Below are 25783 nucleotides of genomic sequence, written 5' to 3' on the forward strand. Positions count from 1 at the left end.
GAACAAAGTCCACTCTCTTTCTCTAATATTAATTATTTGTTTCATACAAAGTAATTTCAAACATATGGAAGTGAAATGAAAACGTGAGAGATTTGTTGCAGTCCAATCAAACCAACCATGCCAGTGGGTTTTTACTGTTTATGTATAAATATTGAATAGCTTGACCATACTATTGCAGACAGGTACATGCCATGATCTAAAAGTTAAACACTGTTAGCTTTGTAGCATGTCATTATTGACTGAAGATTCTTATCATTTTACAGTATATTTACTCCTTTCTTGGGGTAGCAACCTTCATATGTAGGTGTAAGAACATGGATATGAAAAACGTTAACGTTTGAACCTAATTTTGCTTATCAATGGTTGTATCGTGTAGCAGTATAAATCTTAAAACATGATATTTTATTGTTGGTGTACATGGCTAATGGCATTGCAAGTTTTCCTATTATGTAAGCTTTTCGTAAAATAACGTTTTCTAATTGAGCAATGGATGCACCAAATACTGTATTGCCATTCAAATAGGTAATAATAAAATTAGACTGTTTTACTGTCACATTTAGAACATAGCAATAAACAATAACAACAACAACACGATAATAATAATAATAACAATAGTAATAGATTGTATCCATCACTAATTTCTATAACAGACTGTGTTGGGTTTGGCTGTGTTGGGTTTGGCTATTTAGCCATCACTAATTTCTATAACAAACTGTGTTGGGTTTGGCTATTTAGCCAATAAACAGACTGTGTTGGGTTTGGCTGTGTTGGGTTTGGCTATTTAGCTAATAAACAGACCTGTTGGTATGTCATTTTAAAAATAAATTGTGCTTGATTAAAAGTGAAAGCAAACACAAAAAGTTTGAATGTTTACTACTGTATGATATTACCAATAAACCTTTGGCAATCCAATACGGGTTAACAATATAAGCAAGGGTTTCATTAAGATTTGAAGTAGGGGCTAACATAAAAATGTAGGTGGCTTTACAGCTTCGTGCCACAACCGCCAAGCGGTCGTCTGGGGAGGGTGCGGGAAGGAGGTGTCCCCTTCTGGCCGAAGGCTGGAATTAAGCCCTGGAAAATCAGCTAAAAAATTCACTTTTTGCAGCTCACAGTCACTTGAAATTATAGTAATTTCTGGAGTATACTGTCAGCAGTGCTTCAGGACAATTTGTGTTCATATCATAAAAGCCATTTTCCTTTTCTCTTGTTCCTTGGTGTGCTTTAACCCTTTCAAAACCATGGTTTTACCCAAACCCATTGTTATCAATGGTAATCTTGGATCTGTTCACAAGGATTGGGTTTAAAACCCAAGATCGTACAGTGAAGCTTGACCTCGCGATCGCTTCTCCCTCTGTTTCGGTCATTTTGTTCATCACTGAGGAGTTTCTGGATCGCCGAGAATCACCAAGGCAACCCTTTGCCACCATGGTTTGCCCAAACCTATTGTTATCAGTGGAAATTTTGCATCGTTTATTATGGACTTTTGGGTGAACAGGTTAAACAAATGACTGTTGTTGACCTCACTTAGCCATATTTCCATGTGACGCAGCCATTATTGTTCAAGTATCCAGTCCTTATAGGCTATCTGCTGTAGAGTAGAGACGGCAAGATACATTACTTCATTATCACACTATTCATTCATTCACAATTTCATGATAAGCAGTATGTTATAGAGGGGAGTATATGGCATTGTATTGCATAATTCACTGTTCTTTCATTTGTCCGGCAAAGCTACGAATCATCTGACAACAGTTACAATGCCACACAGTTACAATGCCACCATGTGTCATAAGTAGCAAACATTGCATGGAAATGTTTGTAAACTAAATAGCAACCTGACTTTTGAAAGTTTAAATGTAGACATGAACATTTAAATTTCTTAAAATCTTGAATATAGTTAATTGTCATGGTAGCAGGCAGACACGTCCGTGCAAATGCATGCATGCACAAACTATATAGTGTTATTATCTGTGTCTTTTAGAGTCAGTTGGCAGCGTTTCTTATTTTACAGTATTGTGGCACCTGGTTTGGCAGATCGTCCATGTAGCCGACACGGACACGAAGTGTCTGTTACCAGCTACCAAAAACTATGAAAAATAGTAAAGAATGAGCTACAAAATCACCGTCAGTTTTAAGTTGCAGGTAGAATAAGTCTGTGCCTTTGTAAAAAATACTATAAAAATAGTAGAAAGTGAAGAACCAGCTGAAAGTTAGTTGAGGAGACCTTAACCGCATATCATTTGCATCTCATTGTCGGCTACATGGACTGTGTGCCCCTGGTTGAGTCAATATACCCGGTAGACTAATTTTATAAGCGCATATTTGGTATTTATATAAATACCAAAAAGAGCTTATATGGTGAGTCGGTGGCGTCTGTATGTCTGTATGTATGTATGTTCGTCACAGGCAAAAGCTCCCATACCACCTAAGCCACCATCTCAGTATATTTGGTGTAAAGGTAGATGCAGGGTTGAGATGTGACGTTGTTCAAGTGAACATTTCAGTGTCAAAAATGTGCAAATGAGGTAAGAAAAAGGGAAATTCTGCAAATGTTCAGGAGTGGTGGCATGCCAATGACTGAAACAGGATACTCCACTGTCCTTGAGTCATTTCCTGTCATTGTTTATGAACTGTTACATATTAACAGACCTGCTCAAACTAAGGGATGGACCATCAGATCTTGGGAGGGGGTGGTCACAATAAAATTGTGAACACTTTGTAAATTTCTAAAAAAAATTTTTTCCAAATGAGAAAAGCTGTGCTAATTTTTTTTCTGAGTAACTTTTAGTTTGACGCTGTCTGAGGATACAATGTACATCCATATCACTGGCGCAAATAAGATTGCTTGCTGTTGCGTGCTGTAACCACAACATACATATGGCCTAGTGATTTATATTGTTGATAGATTTTGCGAAATGTTGAAGACCATCTTTTGACAAGCTGAGAAGCTGTTTGCAAAAAATGTGGTGAAATTTCAATATTTGTGTTTTTAGGACAAGTTTTGCCCTTTATTGATCAAAACCTATTTCTCTGTTGTAGCATGTTGTTTTTCTGGTTTAACTATTTCTTGTTTTGTTTTTTTTTTTGGTTGTACTGTGCAGAAATCATTGTCATAACATCAACATAGAATTTTCCTGCACTGAACAGATAGAAACAACATTTATTGTTGATCTTTGGTACCCATACTGGTATGTACCAATTCTGATCAAATGTGAGCAACACCGTATAATTGCAGTATTTTTTGTTTTTGTTACTTCTCTTAGTGTTGAGAAAAACTCTGTGCTTTGTTACATGTTTGTGCGTTTTTATTATGCTATACATGTAGGTGATGACAGCATTGTCAGATTGTACATGTAACATTACAGGTTGTTGAAATTTGCAAAATTCATTCACACTGTTAAAAACATTTAACTTTGCATAATTCTTGATGGAATCTATGTACAGGTATTAAAGATTTTGGAATGTATTCAGATTGGTTGATTTCATACATGCATCTTCCATACTGTGGTTGGTATCGGCATTGATCTCCAGCATTTGGTTGTCCCTCTTTATCCATGGCCATTTCATTGAAACTGTCTATTCATAACTTTTGGTTATCCTTGATTATTCCCTGTCTACCTTTGAATGAGAAGATTAACATTGCACCTCATCTTCAAGGGGAGCCCTAAGCACAAGAAAAGTACTGTAAGTAAAATGTAAAGCTAATATGCCGCGATCATAGGACTTTGTGTGATTATGTAAAATAACTAATTTTTGACCCCAAAAAATATGGAAAATTTTTGCATTATTTGCTAGGAACCTCTCTACACTTAATTAAACTGGTACAATTGAGTTGAAGGCTAAATTGTTTCCAACTCAATACCACAGCAGAGGTTTTTCTTTAAAGTGTACATCACAGCAGTTTACTTTCTATGTCATGTTAGGGGTGGACCATTTGATATCCGGGGCAGAGGGATCTGGAAGATTGATGAGGTAGCAGTATTTTTTTAACCAGATCCTTTGTACATTATTTTTTAGCTCATATTTTAGCTCATATTTGGTTTTATATATAAATACCAAAAAGAGCTTATATGATGGGTCTGAGTGGCGTCTGTGTCTGTATATTTGTGGGTATGTGCGGATGTATGTCCGTCACACACAAAGGCTCCCATACCGCCAAAGCTACCGTCTCAGTATTTGGTGTATAGGTAGATGTAGGGGTTGAGATGTGATTTTGTTCAAATGAACACATCAGTGTCAAAAATGTGCAAATGAGGTAAGAAAAAGGGAAATTCTGCAAATGGAGGAGTGGTGGCATGCAAGCATGCTACTCCACTGAGCTTGAGTCATTTCCTGTCATTGTTTATGAACTGTTACATATTAACAGACCTGCTCAAACTAAGGGACGGACCATTAGATCTTGGGAGGGGGTGGTCACAATGAAATTGAACATTTTTTTACAATTGTATATTTCTAAATAAATTTTTTTCCAAATGAGAAAAGCTGTGCTAATTTTTTTTTCTGAGTAAATTTTCAGATTTGTAATTTATTTTAGTTCGATGCTGTCTGAGGATACAATGTACATCCTCCTGCACTGAACAGATAGAAACAACATTTATTGTTGATCTTTGGTACCCATACTGGTATTTACCAATTCTGATCAAATGTGAGCGACACCGTATAATTGCGGTATTTTTTCCACTTTCCCACCTTTTTTTGTCAAGCCTTTTCTGGCTGATTTTGTTTCATTGACTTTTGCTGGGGATCTTTTTTTTCAAAAATCTTCTAGACCCCTCCCCAGGATATCAAATGGTCCACCCCTTCCTGTTAAAGTAAACCTGACAGAGGTTTTCTGTGCTGTTTTACCAGGGTATCTGCCATTCAATTTCATGGTGCATCAGTAAATACTGGCTTTGCAACAAATAAACAGCAGGAGCTCAGTTTGCTGCTCTGGAAGGGTTAAAAGCTGTCCAATGATGGATATGTAGCCAGCTGTACAGAATACACCCTGTAAAAGGGCAATGTAAACACTCTAGGGTCACACACTGCTAATAAGGTGTAGTTTGTATTTGTAGCCAATCAGTACCAGCATGCAGTTACACTCTATGATAACTGGTATGTCCTGCCTCAGAACAGAAGCTTTTAGCCTGCACATCACAAGTGGAAAAGTGATTGGTTCGTTATGCCCGCAATAACTTTCGAATCAAAACCTGAAATGTCAAAGAGCATGGCTTTGGAAGCTTGTCACAGCAACAAACGGTTAAACTTCTGTGTTGATATCTCTCCAAAAATTTATCTTACAAGTTTTAATTCCTTAGTGAATTGGAGTGAATGGAAACCTGTCAGTTTATCAAGGGAACTAAGCTTTCAAGAAGTGGTAGGTACTGCATGGTGTCTTAATGTGTTCAACTTCAGGGTTTGAGTTGAATTGTGTATTATAAGTTGTAAGTTAGACGATGGTACATATCTGCTGTGTAGGATCAACCATATACTCTTACATAAGAGACTTTGTGAGGTAGGAACTATGAAATATCAGTTGGATCCATCGTTCATGGTACTTGTTGTCGCTCATTCAGTTCAAAAGTTGTGTCTAGACTACAATCTCGCAAGGAGACATATCTATCCGTACCCAGCTATTCATTAGGAAAGAACCATTTGATTTCTGGGGAGAGGGCCTGGAGGAAATGGGTATGGTAGCAAATTTTTGTTCCCCACCACTGCTAAACTTTTTAGTCCCCAAGGACACCGTCCGGGGGGGACTTATAGGTTTGGTCATGTCCGTGCGTCCGTCCGTCCGTGCATGTGTCCGTCCGTCCATTCACACAGATATCTCAGAGACGCCTGAGCGATTTTGTTCAAACTTGGTACAAGGATAGTACCCTACCTCATACAGATGCACGTCAATTTGTTTCACAATGTGATCAAATTTGGCCGTGTTAGAGGACTTTTTAGTTTACACCTCCATAGACTCCCATGTATAAGGCAGCTCTCCATAGACTCCCATGTATAAGGCCAAGAAAAATAAAAATTTAGTTTCTCATCGTATTCATATTGCAAAAAGGATGCAGTGACACAGTTTTTAGTCCCCACAGATAAAGTCCAGGGGGCTTATAGATTGGGACATATCCGTCCATGAGTCCATCCGTTCACCCATCCAATCACGCAGATATCTCAGACACTTTGACAAAATGTCACCTGACCTTGGTGACCTTTGACGTCAAATATACATATTTGTCCATAACTCAGTAACCACAAGTGCTAAACCTTTCATATATGGTATGATAGGACACCTTATGACGCCACATATTGTACTTCATTAATTATGTGCATATCTAATTTTGAGCGAGCCAATAGAGCTAGAGGTCTGATTTTTGGTATATAGGGATAACTTAGCAATACAATTTTTTGACAAAATGTCACGTGACCTCGGTGACCTTTGACCTCAAATATACATATTTGTCCATAACTCAGTAACCACAAGTGCTACACCCTTCATGTATGGTATGATGGGACACCTTATGACACCACATATTGTACTTCATTAATTATGTGCATATCTAATTTTGAGCGAGCCAATAGAGCTGGAGGTCTGATTTTTGGTATATAGGGATAACTTAGCAATACAATTTTTTTTTACAAAATATCACGTGACCTCGGTGACCTTTGACCTCAAATATACATATTTGTCCATAACTCAGTAACCACAAGTGCTACACCCTTCATATTTGGTATGATTGGACACCTTATGACACCACATACTGTACCTCATTAATTATGCACATATCTCATTCTGAGCAAGCTAATAGAGCTGGATGTCTGATTTTTGGTATATAGGGATAACTATAGGAGAGAAATTTTTGACCAAATGTCATGTGACCTCGATGACCTTTTACCTAAAATATATGTTTATGTCAATAAATAAGTAACCACAAGTGCTATGTCCTTTGTATTTAGTAGGATGGGAGACCTTATGACAACACACGCTTTACGTCATTAATTATGCACACATCTAATTCTGGGCAAGCGAATAGAGCTAGGGGTCTGATTTTTTGGCATATAGGGATTAATTAGCAATGTAATTTTTTTTTCAAAATGTCATGTGACCTCGATGACCTTTGACCTTGATTATACATATATATGCATATCTCAGTAACCACAAGTTCTATACCCTCCAATTTTGATAGGATATTAGACCTTAAGATGTCACATCTTGTACCTCATTTATTATGCGCATATGTATTTCTTGGCTGGCCAATACTGCTAGAGGTCTGATCTTTTTTCCCGATATAGAACTATAACTTAGACATGCCTCATGTGTTTCAAATTCGGAACAACGACATAGACCTATGTGCCCATAGATCTCAACATATACACTCCAGTGATACTTCTTAATGACCACATTTCCCTGCCCCATCAAGACTAATACTCCTATTACAAGTGGGGACTATGTCATTGTCAATGACTTGTTTTTCTATTGTTTGTCTGTTCTGCATCAATCTTTTTTCCACACTGGAAGCAATGCAATTTTTTTTTCATGATTGCCAGTTTGTAGTTAGTATAGACTATAGTTTATAGAAGCTATTGGGATGGGTATCCGTCCGGCGTCCTTCGTCAGTCAGTTTGTATGTATGTATGTATGTATGTATGTATGGCCATCTGTGAGGATGTCCATCCACTCAAATATCTTGAGAGCCGCAGTACTTACAGATTTAATATTTCTTGTGCAGGTGCAAAATACGATCATGAGAAACTGGGTTTTGTTTTTTGATATTGTTGAAAATATGCAAATTAGCTCAAAAAAAGGCGTTTTGGTAAAAAATCTTCTTCATAACCGCTAGCTGGTCAGATAGATTTGATATTTTGTATGCAGTTCGCTAGGGATGACCAAACTTAGATTTGTTCAAATTGTGATAAAATATGCAAATTTGTATTTTTAAGAAATTTTATTGTCATTTTTGGTCAAATTTATTTCATCAAAACCTCTTGTCTGACAGCTTTGATATTTGGTATACAGGTTCATAGGGATGATCAAAATACGATATAAAATTATTCAAATTATGATGAAATCTACGATTTTATATTTTGGGGCAATTTTTGCCATTTATGGCCAAAAAAATTATTTCTCAAAAGAAACTTGTCTGATAGCTTTGACAGTTGGTATACAGGCTCCTACAGATGAACTAAATATGATATTGAACTTATGACATCTTTAAGATCTTCAAAATTGCAGATCAGACAGCTTCGATATTTGGTATGCAAGTAGGTCCATAGGGGTGAACTATTTTAGATTTGTTCAAATTTTGGAAAATTTGCCACTTTTGGTCAAAATTTTTGTTTCCACATGTTTCTCAGAAGTTCTTGTCTGATACCCTTGACATTTATTAATAATTCAAAAGTTCTTTTATCTAGCATATTCACAGCTTCTCTGAAACGCTTCTCCAATTGGCTTCAAATTTTTTATGCACTAGTTCAACCATCCAAACCACAAAAAATATCTACAGCATGTTCTCAAATGTGTTTAATATTCATATATGTGCTGTGTTCATCATTATTCCTTTATTTGAAAAACCAGTCACACTTATTACATCAATTGTTTTCATTACTACACATGGCGATATCAGCCTCTTATAGTTGCTTTTACATCCACATGTATGATTGTATATTTTATGTTAGAGGCTGATGGCTAGGAAATTATGGACCTACAAGACAGTTCTCTCCAGGCCATCGTTTCCAGTTTGAGTACATATTATCTAAAATTATACTATGAGCGTCTTCAAGTCTATTGCAGCTACAGGGATATTGGCCCTATGTTTTTAATATGCTGTTCTTGAGTTAATTACATGTCACTGATTAAAAACTGCTCATCTAAAAATAACAAGTATTTTATGTGAGCACAGGACAGATGATGTTAAATTAGAGGATAGGGATTGTGTAAAACAAAGGATTGTCTCTAATTAATTCTTTGTTGAAATTAAATAGTAAAAGACTGGAAAAAAACTACCAGAGCATCTTGTGGAGGTGCAAGAGGCCGAGGGGGACAGCGGGAGATGTTTCTCCTCTCACATCAAAAATGTTGAAACCGTGATGTGTGCAATGATGCAATCTGGTACAATCTGAGAGGTGTTTCAGTTTGTTTGTTCAAGAGAAAACTTTGACATAGGATACCCCAGGGGGAGCGTGCAAGAGGGGGGTGTCCCCCCTTTAAATTTTGAGAAACTGATGTGTACAATGGTGCAATTTGAGGTGTTTCAATTTGTTCTGCAGTAAATAAGATTGTTTGAAAATGGCATTGGACACTGATATTTTTATTGTATTTTTTGCATGATCAGTGTTTGAGTAACAATAGTCAATAGTCCAACATTCATTGAAAATATTGGACTTCCTAATTTATTTTGAAAATGTTAGCGCTGCCAAAGGTGGCGTACCGCCAGAGAATAAGAGAGTCACATTTCCCAAATTTTGAGACAATTTGTTCTTCTTCAACTTCCAACAATTTCTTCCCAAAAAATCCTCCAGCTCAACCCCCCAAAATCTAATAGTTCTCCTTTAAGAAGTGTTTGTTTGATTTCAAATGACTGGATATACGGCATACAGTATAGAGAACGAAGTGTGTTTGTTGTTTTCTTGCATGTTGTTTATAAGGGGCCATGGATAATTAAAACGCACATGGTAAATGCAACTTCTGTGTTAAGGGGGAGGGGGTTTGGGTGTATTTCGAATATCATCATGCTTAACAGAGATTGACTTTAGAGAGGGTATGTGGAGGAGGGTGTCGCTTGCGTATGTGTGATTTCATTGCGACGTAATCACTGATTGTTGGATGCAGATACAGAATGAGGCTTAGTTGGATTTTCACATTTCAAAACTTTAGTTTTTTAGGGGAGGGGGGAGGGGGGTTAAGGACAAACGCACTTAGTTTCATTTACGGTGCACATGTTTTAATTATCAACGGCCCCTAATGTGGCTTCCAAAGTGAACGGTCTGTTCTACATTCCTACCTGATGATTCAATTCTAAAGATTTCTTTCAAATAAAGCGATAGTGATAGGCAATTATTATTTCAAATTGGTAGATAATAATAATAATAATAATATTTTATTGCTTGCTTGTAAATATAGGATTTACATCACATTTGTGGCAATAAAAGTGTGATACAAAAATAAGTTAAAATTTTCTTCAATAAAGATAAAGTATTACAGTATAATAATAGTAGCTAATAATAAATATAACTAGGTATTTCTTTGTTTGTATAAAGTAAAAATATAATCTGCAAGTTGTTCATTAAAAGAGAACTCTTGTTTTGTTAGTAGAGAAATAAGCTGATTTTCAGTATTGTCGTTTGGGAAGTTGATTTTCCTGAAAAAGTTCTTTCTTTGGACTTTGTATTTTTGACAGACTAATAAAAAGTGTGTTTCATCTTCTATACTGTTGGTGTTACACTGATTGCAGTATCTTTCAGTAATTGGGTTTTTGGAACAGTGTGTCTTCCTTTTTCAATAATAGATTTTTCACTTATTTCAAAGAAAAGTAAATTGAGAATAATCGTATTGTTTCTATTAAAATTCATTAAATATGCTAATACTGACCAATATTCGACAACTTGTGCTGCTGTTTTAAAACCAGTGCAACCAAAACTTAGGTATTGTAAGAGCAGCAAATTTATCTAAATAGCTTTCATTTCTAGTAGATTACATATATATTGATGTCCAATCATGTTTTTTATCTCTTCAATAGATAATAAAATTCATTCCTGCTAATGTACCGTACAGTGAACTTTTTTGAAAAACAATAGAGCTGTTTTGCCACATGTTAAATTGCCAAGAGTAAAGCTACACACACAACAACATCCAGATTCATCTTATCAGTACTTTTGACATAAATATATATTGATAAATGTATAAAGAGAAAAATTACACTGGTCATGGTTGCTTGACATGACACTAAACAACTTTCTTTAGTTTAGGATATGTCTTTCTGTGAACTATCATTTAAATAATAACCCTATCATACCACATGTAAGCCTCATGTCTCTAAAGAAGTTTACCATACACTGTCAGCACTCATTGCCTATTTCTAGCTAGGTGTTCAAGCGATATTACTCTTCACATGTAAGTAAAACCCTGTGGCAACATCCCTACAGCCAATTTCAAAGGCCAATTCCAATGGTGTCTATCAAGGCGAGACCCATCCTCAAAACAATGCTGGTGTTAGCAGACTTCACTGTGCAATCCTAATATAACCAAACAGTGCAGAGTGGGCAATGTCCCTGTGGAAGTTCAGAATCAATGAACTATGCAATCATAAACAGTAAAAGGTCTCGACTGCTTTTAAACTTTAGGTCTCTGATGTAAGTTTTTGCACATAAAATGAAACAATTGTCACTGGTCAGTGATTATCACTCTCAATAGAGATGAAGATTGACCATGTCAATATATCAAAATCAGTCAGTGTGAAAAAGTTACAACATCATGGCAGTAAGGAGTAACAAGTGAAAGCATTGGTCTGTTACTGTATAGATCTGCATTAACTCAACTTTTGATGATATTACTACAGCTTGATAATCTCAAGTTTACATCAGATATAAATTCAATATTAAAACGTTAAATGACTAGAAGGGACATCTTTTCCCCAATTATTTCCTGTCATCATCATTCTGTATCTAAAAACATCTGGTGATCTACTTTCAAATTGGCTTTTGTTCATGTGTTTCAAGTTGCTGATTTACCCACTGTCCAAATTTGATTACACATTAACAAAAAAAGTAAAAATTATGTTCTATTGGCACAGCTTCAGTTGACTAAATGATATCTGCAAAGTTGAATATTCAGATTGAGATTTTTTAAATCAAATTTTAATTGTGAATGACTCAGCAAAAATTAATCATACAAGAACAGATTTAATAGCGGGATGTTCTCCATAATCATAAAATGAATTAAACACAAAACTTATGAGAGAGTTTTGCTGTGACTTATGAAAAATGGATTCAGCACATTTTCTTCAACTTTTGTTTTCCATAGATCATCAGATGTGTGTGTATTGGACCATGGCAAGGTCAATTTACATATGTCCACACATTACAGCTGTGTCTGTGCTTAAAATAGTCATGTGTATAAAATTGTCCTAGTAATTGGTACTAAGCTTCATAATCAGTTCTAGATCTCATCTACTATGCATTCCATTCATGTGTTTGTCTCTTGACAGCTCCATCTCAAGGACATTCCCACAACAAAAGACTCCCAGAACGTGAGTCACCTTATAGTCCAGCGAGCTATTTGTAAAAACTTCAAATTGTTGGCATAATTTGTTGCATAGATAGTGCATTTAGAAGTTACTAAAGCTATATGTTACTATTCTAAGCCGTGACATTGTAAAAATGAGGTTTTTCACAGAATCTGTTGTAATAATAATAAGCTTTATTGACATTATTCCCTCAAAGGTGAACATAGTCAAGAACTAATACTACAAAAATAAGAAAAGGATATTTATCAAAAAATAATAAATATATATATATATAAATATAAGATATAACTTTATGCAGAATATGAAATGTTGGGTAATCTTAAAAAATATCTGTTTCTTGGATAAATGTTGTGAGGTATATCATGCTATCTGTATTGCTCATTATGTAGCAAAATTTGGCTTGTAGATCCCAGTTGTTGAAGTTTTCATTGTTGACTGCTATCGAGTCTAACAATTTTTGTCGTGATTGTGTATGACATGGACAACACATGATATAATGAAATTCGTCCTCAACTGAGTTAGTATCACACCTATTACAAATTCTGTCCTCAGCTTTTAGTTTTGGTCTCATGTGTCTACCTTTCTCAATCATCAGATTATGGTCACTTATTCTCAGCTTGGTAATGTATTTTCTGTCATTTTTATCCTTGATACAGCTTAAATACTTTTCCATTTTAAAATCCGTTTTAAACTTTCTATAAACGCGCAATTTGTTATTCTCTCCTGATGATGTCTTTTCTGCATTAACTTCATTTTTCCATTTTAAAATGTAGTCATTACTTATCTTATCTGTTAAGTTTTTCACAATATGTTTATCATTTTGCCAAAAATTACCAACACTCTCCAATCCTGTAATTTCTTGCATTGCAGTTGCCCAGGCCATGTTATTGTTAGTACAAAATACCATCACCTCATGGATCAAAGTATTTCTTTCTTAGTGTATGTTCTATACCAATATTTAACCATCATTTTCTTGATAAAAGTTAAAAGAGGATGCCTGCCCATCTCACCTCTCACTGCTAAATTAGTTGCTGACTGATTAACTTGGAGAAGTATTTTACACAACTTAAGATTCAATTTTTCAATTGGTGTCCTATCTGAATATTTCTCAGTTCCCCAAATTTCACATCCATAAGTTAGTATAGGCCTAATAACATGGTCAAAAATATGAATCCATGCATGAATATTTATGTTAGCTGATGAACTGACCACTTTTCTAATATAAAAGAACGCTTTCAGTGCCTTCTTGTATAGAGTCTCCTTTGCAATGTCGAACTTCCCATTACATTTGAAGTCTATGCCTAAGTATTTGTAGCTTTGAACAGTTTCTAATTTCATACTACTATAATAAAAGTTATATTTATGACGAAGGACCCTAGCATTCTTGTTGAAAACAATGACTTTGGTTTTGTTAGTGTTGACTTCTAAATTCCAGTCATTACAATATGAATGAAGTTTATCAAAGCAACGCTGTAATCCAGCCTCTGATTCAGAAATTAATACAAGATCATCAGCATATAATAGGAAATTGATCAGGGACTGTCCTAAATTAACTGGTTCACACCTATCATCAAAGTAACCTGATAAATCGTTAACAAACAGATTAAAAAGAATGGGACTAATATTGCAACCTTGCCTAACTCCTCGCATTGATTTGAACTGTCGTGTGATTCCACCATTAAGTTTTATACTGTATTTGACTTCGTCATACATACTTTTAATTATTTGATAAATATTGCCATTAATATTGTGTGTTAGTAACTTGTAATAGAGCCCTTGACGCCAAATACTATCAAATGCCTTTCTAAAATCAACAAATCCTACAAACAACCGATTTATCTTTTTCCTTTTATCCTTCGCATTTTCAATGTTTGATTTACTAATATACTTATCAATAACCGATTTTAAGATGAACATGTTGTCTGTTGTTCGAAATCCAGGCCTAAACCCAGCCTGATATTGACTTAGAATATCATGACTCTCAACATATTTATGTAATCTGTTATTCAAAACTGAAGTGAAAAGTTTGAGAGACAACTTGATAGAGCTATCCCTCTGTAGTTATTTGGGTTATTTTTATCCCCTGATTTGAAAAGTGGTTTTATAATGCTAGTGCGCCAAATGTCTGGAAACTTTTTTGAAATTTAAAATACTATTAAAGAGTTTTGTAATTGGTTTCAGAAGGACAGACTGACCACTTATTAACATTTCATTGATTATTTTATCATCACCTGGCGACTTTTTCTTTTTTAACTGTTTAATTGCCTTCATGATTTCAGTGGAAGTAATATCCCCATTCAATTCTTCATTAATTTCCTTACTTTCTAGCTCCTTTATAATTTTGTCTAATTTTGAACTATGGTTATATTTCTTATTTTGATTTGAGAAATGCTTGATCCATTCCTCAACACTTATACTATTACTGATATCATCATTTGTTGGTAAGGAATTGTTGGTTTTTAATTCTTTCAATGCACTCCAGAATTGATCTAAGTTACCACCATTCACTTCCGTGATATTATTTAAAAGATTCTCCTGGTACATTCTCTTTTTAGTTCTAATTAACTTTTTATACTCCTTCTTAAGTTGAAAAAGCGACCTCTCACATATGGTCATTTGGATATTTCACAATCAGTTTACCCATTGCTCTAACTTCACGTTTTATTATAAAACATGATTTGTCATACCATCGACGACCTGTTTTCTTTTTCACATTGCCTTTCTTTACAACTTTATGAGTGCAGGTTTTGAGTGACATGTCTGCAGCCGTGTAAATTATATCATTCAAGCCTTGTACAGCATCATCAATATTACCAGTCAAATAATTAGTGTGTAAATACTGAGTAATTTTGGAACTGACTGGTGGGCTTTGGAGAGCCTCTTGATACTTCTCAGTTGAACTTTGTTCCCATAAATATCTTTTGGGAAGGGGGTTAAGACCTGTACTGTTGTCCACATTTTCAGTTGTGACTTGCCCAGTGAGTGCAAAAGATAGTGGACAATGGTCTGATAAGTGGGTCAATTGGTGAACTCTCAAGTATTGAATTTTAAAGTGAAGACTTGATTGTGCAATTACATAGTCCACAAGGCTTGAGCCGTTATATGTGTAACATGTAAAATCTCCATACAAGTCGCCAATTTTTCTGCCATTGACAATTTTCATGTCTGTTGATAAACAGAGGTCAATAAGTTTCCTTCCATATGAATTGATATTATTATCCTTATTCAATCTTGCTCTGAAATTATCTATAGCATACATATTTGGTAATGTAATATGGTCTCTTGAGTCATCTGTAACGTAATCATCAAGTCTTCCTGTACGTGCATTGAAATCACCCATAATAATTATTTCACCCTCGGATGAGTAATTGATTATTTCTTTTTCAATATCTTCAAAGAGAGTATTTACCTTCTCTTTGTAAATGGATGAATTATCTGGTGGGAAATATGTTGCACAGATAAATATGTCTTTTTCAAAGTTAAAAAAAGTTTTATCTAGTTTGACCCATATTGTATCAGGTATAATCGTAGAGATTTTCTGTACTCCTCTTTTATATTTATGTTTGAACAGAAATATAGTACCACCAGAGTTTCGTTTTGCTGTTTTCTTTTTTTTCCTATCACTACGAAAATAACTAAAATCAGACGTAATGACGTAATGACGTCCTTTACTATTTTTACTCAAAGTGCAGTGAAGCATTTCCTCACATGTCAGACTTCACCAAATAATCCAAAGCCTGTCAAGGCTGTGAATAGAAGGTCTGTGGACCCTCCCACACAACAGACTAGTCAACAAAAGTGTAGTTCCCAGGCCCATTGAAATGACATGTTCAACCTCTGCACTTACTTTGGCAGAGCAGTTTATCAGCAGGTTGCAAACCTACATGTGTAAGCCTCTCAAGATCTGCGCTGTTATAGGAGGCCCTGCCATGGCCAACTGTGTCTGTGCTTGAGCATGATAAACTACAGTGTAGACAGTAACATGACTCTGAATTGCCTTGGGCAGCTTTCCATGTTTCGCCTGTGATCCTTATACCCGTAGTCATGGTCAGTATTAAGACTTAAAACATACCAGCCTTGAAAACCTTAAGTATATACCAGTATATTATCTTGCAGTATTTGAGGAATGTCACAAGAGTTCCATGTACATATTTGGAACAGTCTTGAACTAAATTTGTTGATCTTGGTTTAACTGTATTCAAAAAAAGTAGCAGTATTTTACAAATGTTGAGTTTGATATATATGCTATATGTCTTGCACATTACAGTTGCCGCATTTCAGAGTGAGTCAGGAGGTGGTACGTTCTACAGAAGAAGTAGGATTGACTGATGTCAAGTTGAACACAGAACAACGATGGGATTTAAAGTGTGCATCAGATGAAGAAACATACACCCATGAACCGGACAGTGAAAGGAAAAAGATGATGAGAGGAAAAGATAAAGCCAGGCACTCACTGCCTTCTGATCTTGGATTGATTGACATCCAATCGAGTGAATACAGTGACTATAACTTAATTCAACAGACCAAACATTGCGCACAAGAAGTCCTTCTAATCAGTCCGACAAGATACATGAACAGAAAGAAAAGACCTGAACATGGATTTGCACAGCGTCAAATTGATCAAGGCAATCAAGAAGAAGAGTTGTTATCGTACAGTCGTTATCTTGGATGGGAAAGTAATTCCAGCAAAGCGAAAACATCACAGCAAAATGTGGAAAGGAATTATTTTTTTTTAAAAGTAGACAAGCTGCAAGGACACCTACCAGCAGGATACATTGAAGTCAAGAACGTTGCCAAGTTGGTAAGAACTCAGTATCACAAGTATGGCCAGTTAGTGGGAGTTGAGGCTGACCAGGTCAATGTTAAAAGACGCGCCAAACAGATGTATGTACAGATGTCTATGGATAGGACAGGTCGCAATCATAGGATGCACTGCCTGAAGCAAGTTTTCAGAGTCAGCTCTACTAAGCTGGTAAGTCAATATAGCAGTTGTTATGGTTCCTCATAAACCCTTCAAAACATTGAATATAACTTTCACATTATTTACAAGAGATGCTTTAATTTGCAATAATTCTTCTTTCCTGCATTGTAGAAGGTATTATAAATGACAATACAGTGAAAATTACAATATGTACAATTATATCAGGGATTGAAAATTCCTATTTCCTACTGCCCAAACTCAGTCACTGTAAATCTTAAGATTAGATAACTTTTGTGAAAACCCTGTGAAAAATTGGTCTGGGAAATCTATTAACTGCATCACAAAACATGAAAAGTATTTTGGAGGACTCATGACACATGCACGTAATGATGTGATGCAGATAACACTAGTATGATTTCTATGCCTACTGTAAAAGTTGTATGTCCTTCACTGATTGAAGAACTACAAGTATGCATGGTGGGTGAGATATGGCTAAGCACACCATACGCCCTGGGGAAGCAAACACATGGAGAGACATCTCAGACTATTTCTACTTTGACATGCCCTTGGATCAGGAGGGGCCGGCCCATATGTACACTGAAGCAAACGCTAAGGGGTAATTGGCCAATGAAAGTTTCCCAATCTCAAATACAAGAAAACAACTTGGAAATACTGCTGTGCTTATCAAGCACACATGTGCTCTAAAGGGGTGCAGATGTGTACGTAGGTGTCAAAAGTAGACACCTTATTAAAAGATTTAGTTTTATTGTTAAGGTTGTTGAAATGTTAAAAAATTCATAGAAGTTATTTGGGCCAAAATCTGCAGAAAAGAGGAAAATATTTATGATATAATATTTTTGCTACATTTTAGATGTGACAGCGACCCCAAACATTCTGACAAGATAGTCTGTATTTGAATCTCCTTTTTACCTTCTTCAGCTACACATGTAATTTTGCTCCATGTGGTTTGCTTATAATGAATTAATCGAAACTATACAAAGGACAACTGACTGGTACAGTCATTTAAAATTGAGGGCAAGTAATTTTTCTCCTGGACAAGTGAAATTAAAAATTGACTTGCCTCATGGTTTGTAAGTTTTAAGAAAATTTGAGATTTGAGTCCTGTTGTATGCAATCCCTGTGCTACCTACCACATTAGAGACGATCATAATCTCTGACATACATAGGTGAATTATTTTGTTGAGCTGACTGAAGCAAACATGATACCATTGATTGCACTGTTCACACTCTACACCAGTATATATGTGTGTGTGTGTGTATATTTACATTTATGTAAATATACATGATGTGTGTGTGTGCGTGTGTGTGTGTGTATATATATATATATATATATATATATATATATATATATATATATATATATATATATATATATATATATAATATATATATATATATATATATATATATATATATATATAATATATATATATATATATATATATATATATATATATATATATATATATATATATATATATATATAAGACTATACAGATGTCCTCGTGGGAAATTAGAGTGCTCGATGCTAAGCAGAGCGTTACATAATAACACAATTTACTTCAAGTAACAGATTTCATTACTTTGTACTTGCAGTTATTTGTGCTATTTTATTTAGAGGTTAATAAACGGCAAGCGAGGGTATTTGGTTGCGGATATAAGACCTCTGGGGTGAAAATTAGCATGTTTGGCAGGAAATAATCACTGAGCGAAGCGAGGTGATTATTTCACCGAAATATGCTAATTTTCACCCCAGAGGTCTTATATCCACAACCAAATAACCAAGCACACTGTTTATAACCTCATTATAATATGCTAAAGTTAAAAACAAGTGGACAATGTCGTCATTTTAAGGGCCGAAGTTGGAACAACAGTTCAGGAGCACCAAGCCTCACACAAACTCTAAAAAAGAACGTTCCAGAATGCGTGCGCGTGCACAGTTGAATTCATAAAATATGGTTACGCAACTCATCGATAAAGCAATTAGACATCAAACTTGAAGAATTTTACCTCAAAAACACGCTCAAAAAACTTTAAAAAATGATGTTGTTGTTACATAGCCTCCGCTGCTTACAGAAACTCTTCATTTGTTGGTTCGCCAAGGTGCACTAGACTAAAATTTAACAATCAAAATCAATCTCAAAACTGAATGTTTTGAATATCCCTCCTTGGCTGGGCCTTCACCTTTTAGCAAAACATGTTTGTAGGAGATGACATTGGGCATGTGGTAACCAAGTGACTGGTATAGTCTGATCTAAGAGGAATTTTCTCCATAGAACAGACCCATTTGGTGACTAAACCAGTACGTGTTTCTTTATGCTAATAAATCAAGAGTTAGCGTACTTACACCTGTAAGGTCAGTAGGTATCTATTACCTCCAACTCTTCCATTGTTCACTTAATTGTCAAGAATTCTTCCTTTGAAATATAAAATTACCATAACCAAACTAAAGAAAAGAGACTAGGAAAAAGTAGGAAAATCTATACTTGTTTGTTGTCTGTCTGTGCTGTGCTGTTTGTGTTTGTTACATCAAGTTTGTCACTGTGGGATTTATGACTACTATGTAGATTATTGCTTGGTGATATTGTTCTAGACTGTAGCAAAAACTGCTTGCAGATGAGAGCCAATTTATGGTCTGATGGGCAGCTCTTACTAATGTATAGATCTGAAGTAACAATGCTGGCTGGCAAATGGCTGAGTAAAATAGGTAACAAAGCGGAGTGCTGTGCCACAGGTTAAATTGACCTATGACAAAAATCACTACCGTACTACAACCATGGCATTGGACCACCAAACGATTGATATGAATGTCATTTAGGGTAGTATGCATCTCGAAAGTGAAAGACTTAAACTTTTGCTCAAACTTTCCTTAATGAATCTTTCAACCACTCTCTCTCCAAATCAAGACTGAAAATCGGGGGTCACCATGCAAATTTTGGTACTTGAGAAACAATTACCCAAGATATACCAATATTTAAAATTCAAAATGGCCGCCATCCCTGTGTTAACTCTATAGAGAAAAAGAAAAATAAAAAATTTCAAAAAACTAAGCCAGTGAAAAGTTTTCTTACAACAAGAGCTTTAAAATGAACTCCAACAAGTGGCATATCAGAAAAGAATTGTAAAAGTTTGACAATCTGATTATATGTCCCCGTAGGTGCGTTCTACCTTAAAGTGCCCGTACTTACACTGTATCAGTTTTTATTAGTCCTTTGGGCCTTTGGCCCAAAGTACTAATGTGATGACGCGGCCTTGTTGTTGCATACAGTGGGTCGTATGCTGTGGACGCAGGTATCTCAGAAACGCTTCAGTAACTTTTTCTGAAATTTGGTCTGGTGGTCACTTTGGCATGTATCTCAAACGGTCTTTTTTCTTTTTTTGATTGAATCATTTTAAAGTCACTTTTTTAGCTTTTTTGTGAAAACCACTATTTTCAATTTTTCCTCAAAACCACTGATTTGATTATTGTGATATTTGGCATGGGTGTTCGTATAGTTGAAATGCCGTCAGAAATGTTCAAAATTTGGTGATACATGCCTTGTATTATTTTTAAACAATATTTTTATCCATTTTTATTTTATATTTACTTGATTTTGACTCGCTTTCGTTAAAGCTACCGTCTGCGCATGCGCACAACTCTAGGACAAAATCTGAGTGAGAATCGAATCGGACGCCATCTTGTTTCTCGGTGTGGGCACATTTTTTACTTTGTGAACGTTTCACTGTGCTTTTCAATATATTCTATAGTTATGACGTTGACAGTGATGCACTTTTGCGGCTGTCGTGTATTTTTTGGTACGAAAGGCGCCTTTGATCGACTGAAGAATGATGGTACCGGCAGGCATATCAGTTCTACTGAGGAAGTAATCCACTGGCCCGCATAGGTCAGGGACTCACTTAGGGGAGAACCACTTGATTTGTGGGGGGGGGGGGGTATGGAGGATTTTGAGAAAAAAAATTGTCACCAGGTGAAATAAAAGAAAAAAATAAGCCTGTAATGGCTTGAGAAAAAAAATTCTCATAACAGACAGAAATAAATAAAAAAGGAATTGTCATAATGCAGTTGAAATGAGCAAAATTTTGGAAATTCATTCTCATGTGTTCTTTGCTAGCATGCTGCCATAGGCAGCGCAAATGTTTTTACCACAAGCAATTCTCATGTGTTTTTTTTCCCAGCACTTATGATATAAGCATTCACTACTTTACACCTCAGTGCACTCGATGTTTCCTTCCCTTTTCTGACCCAAGAAATCATATTTCTGGATTTCTGTTGCAATATCTCAATGGTACAGGCAATATCTAGATGGGACTATTTGACTTCTGTACATTGTGAAAATTGAAAACACAAGACAGGAGTCAATAAACTAGTTAAAAACCAATATATTATTCTCTCAACATAAATATGTTAGAAAGATTACAAGTTGTCAAAGAAAAATTGAGGAACAACAAATATAATGAAATACAATGTGTGAGCCTTGTTTCTCTGACCACAAAAGATAACATCTCCCCTGAGAACTTAAAAGGATTTGACTGTTATAAAGAAAAGCAGGTATAGTACTGATCACTGTTGATTTGCCAAAAAAGTGTTCTATAATTTAAAGTTGTATATATACTAGACTTTCCATTTTGTTTTCATTCGTTGGAATGTAAAATGAATATATAAAACCATCCTGTGATATGTGAAACACTGGCTTAAATTTGAAAATTGCACTGCTACTCCATTTGATAAAAAAATTGATGCAGGTGTGACAGTTGAAATTAAAAAATGCTGTCTCTCTGACAAAAAAAGTTCCCATACCCACTTCCTGCATACCCCCCCCCCCCCCCCCGAAATCAAATGGGTCTCTCCTTAATATGCGCATGCGCATATAACAAGTTAGCGTTGTTTTGCAAAGACCAGCTCCTGGCAAGGACTTTGAAAAATCAAACCGACGCTGTCTTGTTTCTCGGTCTTGTGCGAATTTTGACGTTTTGAAGCTTTTAGCATTTATTTGATGATGTTTTGTAAATATGAAGTTCACGGTGATTGTATTTTTGTTGCTGTCATGTATTTTTTTGGCACGAAACGCTCCTTCGTTACCGGCGAATCCAGGCAATCCCACCGGCGGCCCGTTAGTAATAGCTGGGTGAGAGCGAGAGAATTCGCTCTGTCCTTCTACCTCCATGTCATAACAAACTAGCGTCGTTTTATGTTGATGTACTGTCCTTTCGACACAGCGATAACTTAAGTTTTCTGTTGCTTATTTTGGGTAATTTCGACAGTTGTGCATTGATTTTGACATCATTGTTGAAGACAGTGTGTGCTTTAGACTGTCGACAGTCCTCGTGCCTTCTTTTGACCGGATCCGGAGTCACTTGCGGTAGTAATCCAACGTAGGCGATCGAGCGCCGAAGCATCATTGTTGAAGACAGTGTGTGCTTTAGACTGTCGACAGTCCTCGTGCCTTCTTTTGACCGGATCCGGAGTCACTTGCGGTAGTAATCCAACGTAGGCGATCGAGCGCCGAAGCATCATTGTCGACAGTCCTCGTGCCTTCTTTTGACCGGATCCGGAGTCACTTGCGGTAGTAATCCAACGTAGGCGATCGAGCGCCGAAGGCGCAAGGTCGAGTGCCGAAGGCACGAGCTTGTATAAATACCGAAAGCTACGCGAGACCAAGCAGTACAAGCGACTGGCGAGAGTCTATGTGTGCTTATGTTGACCGATTTACGCGCACTTCAGAATCACGGCATAATCCGACATGGTAATTTGGCATGATCATCAGATCATACATGATCCGAGATTGCACTTTAGCAAGGTCACGATAACTAATGTTGTTTGTTTCACTGTGGTTTAATACCTATAGGGCCTATTTCCACTAAAAGACTATTAGAATTTCCTCCTGGCTACTTTGAAATCGTGCACTGGCATGCATGTAGTTGTCAACATCACTATGCTTGAATGTAGTAGACTCTTACTATGAATATATCGACTGTCACTGCATATTGCATATGTGTGCAAGTCACTCCATATCATATCAAAAAATGTAGTATTGCGACGTTTGAGCTGCCACAAGCCAGAATTTACAGTTTATGAGAAAGTTATCTTACATGTAAAACTCAGTTCTACTGTGAACAAAATGCAAGCTATGTTGCTTAACTATGGTGAATAACATAATATTTTGTACCTATCACCGTGTCAGAAAATCAGAAGGAAACAACCACTCAGACAAACTCTGGTCAGGATGATACTGTCCAATTTTAATATGTCTCTCGGCACACACTAGATACTCATGACTGTAAAACAACATTTCCATATAATTGTATATTCAGTTTTTATATTTAGTTTGCTTTTCACCATATTCTATGTCCTTCCCTGCACTACATAATTAAATCAAAATTAAATATTGTTTTTGGCCTATACATACTTGAGGGGTAAGCTTATTTAGTCTCATACATAAAGATGCACTGTTGACCTTCAGAGTCCAAACTTTTTATCATTGTATTGTAGATAGGTGTACACTCCAAATACTAAGTACAAGTGTGGTGAGTGTAACAAGCAAATGTTTTTAGTCAATGGCCCAAATTTATTTTCTATTTGATGGACAATAAATACATGTGTAATCAATGCCAACAATCCAGTTTAAGTAATTTGGTTTAGATTAGCCATTGTCCATTATATTACAATAGTTTGTGGCTAAATTTTCTCCCCTTCTGTATCATATAAGTTCACCGTTTCCTGTTTTAGATATTGTTGATCCTATTGAGTTCCATCTCTTATTCTTGATTCACTTTCACATTAACTTTCATTTATGTCCAAACAATTTGACTTTTTGCCAGATTTCACATTTATGGCAAATAATAAAAGTAAGGAGGCACAAAGGACGTCGGTGCCCCCCGGGCCCCATGTTTATTTATTTATTTATTTATTTATTTATTTATTTACTGGTTGGGAACAACGGGCTTTCGCTTAATTACAATTCCAGCAAAAGAAAAAGAAACTAACAAAGAGCACAACAAACAAACAAAGACAGTAACAACACAGTTAAAAAAAAACAAAAAACAAAAAAAAACCACTGTATCAGTTTTCACTGTCAGGGAGTCTGATAAAAGAACTCATTTGTAACTCTGATTATATCAGCTTGCATGTATACACCTATGCTGTAAAAACAATCAACACGAATCACAAGGGAATCACATGAAAAACTACAAACAGTACATTGCATTTCTATTTTTCACTGACAATCACTGATTGTTGTTGATCTTGTTGTGTCTAACTTTGATATACATGACAAGTAAGTGTGCACCTCTGTGAAATCAGTGAAATGCATATGCAGTAATCGTGGCTTATAATAAACGAAAACAGACCACACAACATTGTGAATTGTGAATTTGAACACAAAAGCAAAAATCAAAAGAAAAACACAAGGCATTGTGTACGTTAGCTATGGCCCACTTTGAAAAGGATATCACAGGAAAAATAGAAAGAGTACAAAGTGCACTTCTATGTGACAACAAGCCCATTTTTGGCCATGGGCACTGATGTCTACCTCTCTGACAATCACTCACATCATCCGTTGTGAAAGTTTCCTTTAAAATTATGGTTTTTACTATCAAAATGAGTAGTTGCAGGCCAAATTTCGATTCTAGCAAAGAAGGTAAAACTTTTGATAGACTCAAGGGAGAATGTATCTGTGGAAACGCATCTATCTGTGCCGGGGTTGCAAGCGTCTATGCGGGTCATCAAAAGGTCAACCCTGCCATGGACAGCTGCGGGCCACCTCACAACGAAAATTGGTCAATTACGGCGACCCAACTTGGGTCGGGACTTTGGACGACAAAATAAACCAAAGTGAGTGTAATTCACTATAATGACCTATACCTGCCTGCATGAACTCTGATAATTGCTCATTCCTGATATATCCATTTGTTAACAAGATCTCTGATTCGTTTACGTAATTCGGCTGATTTTCCAAGGACTACTCAAGATTTTTAGTCCCCGCGGACGAAGTCCGGCGGGGACTTATAGATTGGGTCCCATCCGTCCGTCCGTCCGTCCGTCTGTCCGTGCGTCCGTCCACAGCCGTTTCTCAGACACTGCTGAACCAATTTTGTTCAAACTTGGCACAAAGGCATAGCACTATGACCTACAGATGCACATCCATATATTTTGCGATATTATTCAATATGGCCGCAAGGTGGCCATATTTTTGCGATTTTTCATGTCTTTGAACCATAACTCAAATATCCTTGAACCGATTCTGTTCAAACTTGGCACAAAGGCATAACACTATGGCCTACATATGTATGTTGAATTATATTGCGATACGATCCAATATGGGTGTGAGGCGGCCATTTTGTTTGCAATTTTTCATGTCTTTGAACCATAACTCAGACATCCTTGAACAGATTCTGTTCAAACTTGGCACAAAGGCATAACACTATGGCCTACATATGCATGTCAAATTATTTTGCGATACGATCCAAAATGGGCGTGAGACGGCCATTTTGTTTGCAATTTTTCATGTCTTTGAACCATTAACTCAAACATTCTTGAACCGATTCTGTTCAAACTTGGCACAAAGGCATAACACTATGGCCTTAATATGCATGTCGCATTATATTGCGATATGATCCAATA

The 25783-nt window shown here is 36.1% G+C and overlaps 1 protein-coding gene across 4 annotated transcripts in view; it reads left to right on the forward strand.

Annotated features, from left to right (window-relative positions):
- LOC139120866 (1-phosphatidylinositol 4,5-bisphosphate phosphodiesterase epsilon-1-like) overlaps nucleotides 1–25783 on the forward strand; it is a 176136-nt gene that overhangs the window by 23932 nt on the left and 126421 nt on the right. For 3 of the 4 annotated variants that reach the window (XM_070685485.1, XM_070685488.1, XM_070685486.1), the window contains exon 3: nucleotides 16489–17193. In XM_070685485.1, coding sequence (XP_070541586.1) covers nucleotides 16489–17193 — 705 coding nt within the window. Of the gene's footprint in view, nucleotides 1–16062; nucleotides 16269–16488; nucleotides 17194–25783 lie in introns of those variants that run through there. The other variant, XM_070685487.1, reaches the window with a different exon arrangement.

Source organism: Ptychodera flava, chromosome 20 (assembly GCF_041260155.1).
Source record: "Ptychodera flava strain L36383 chromosome 20, AS_Pfla_20210202, whole genome shotgun sequence".
NCBI lineage: Eukaryota > Metazoa > Hemichordata > Enteropneusta > Ptychoderidae > Ptychodera > Ptychodera flava.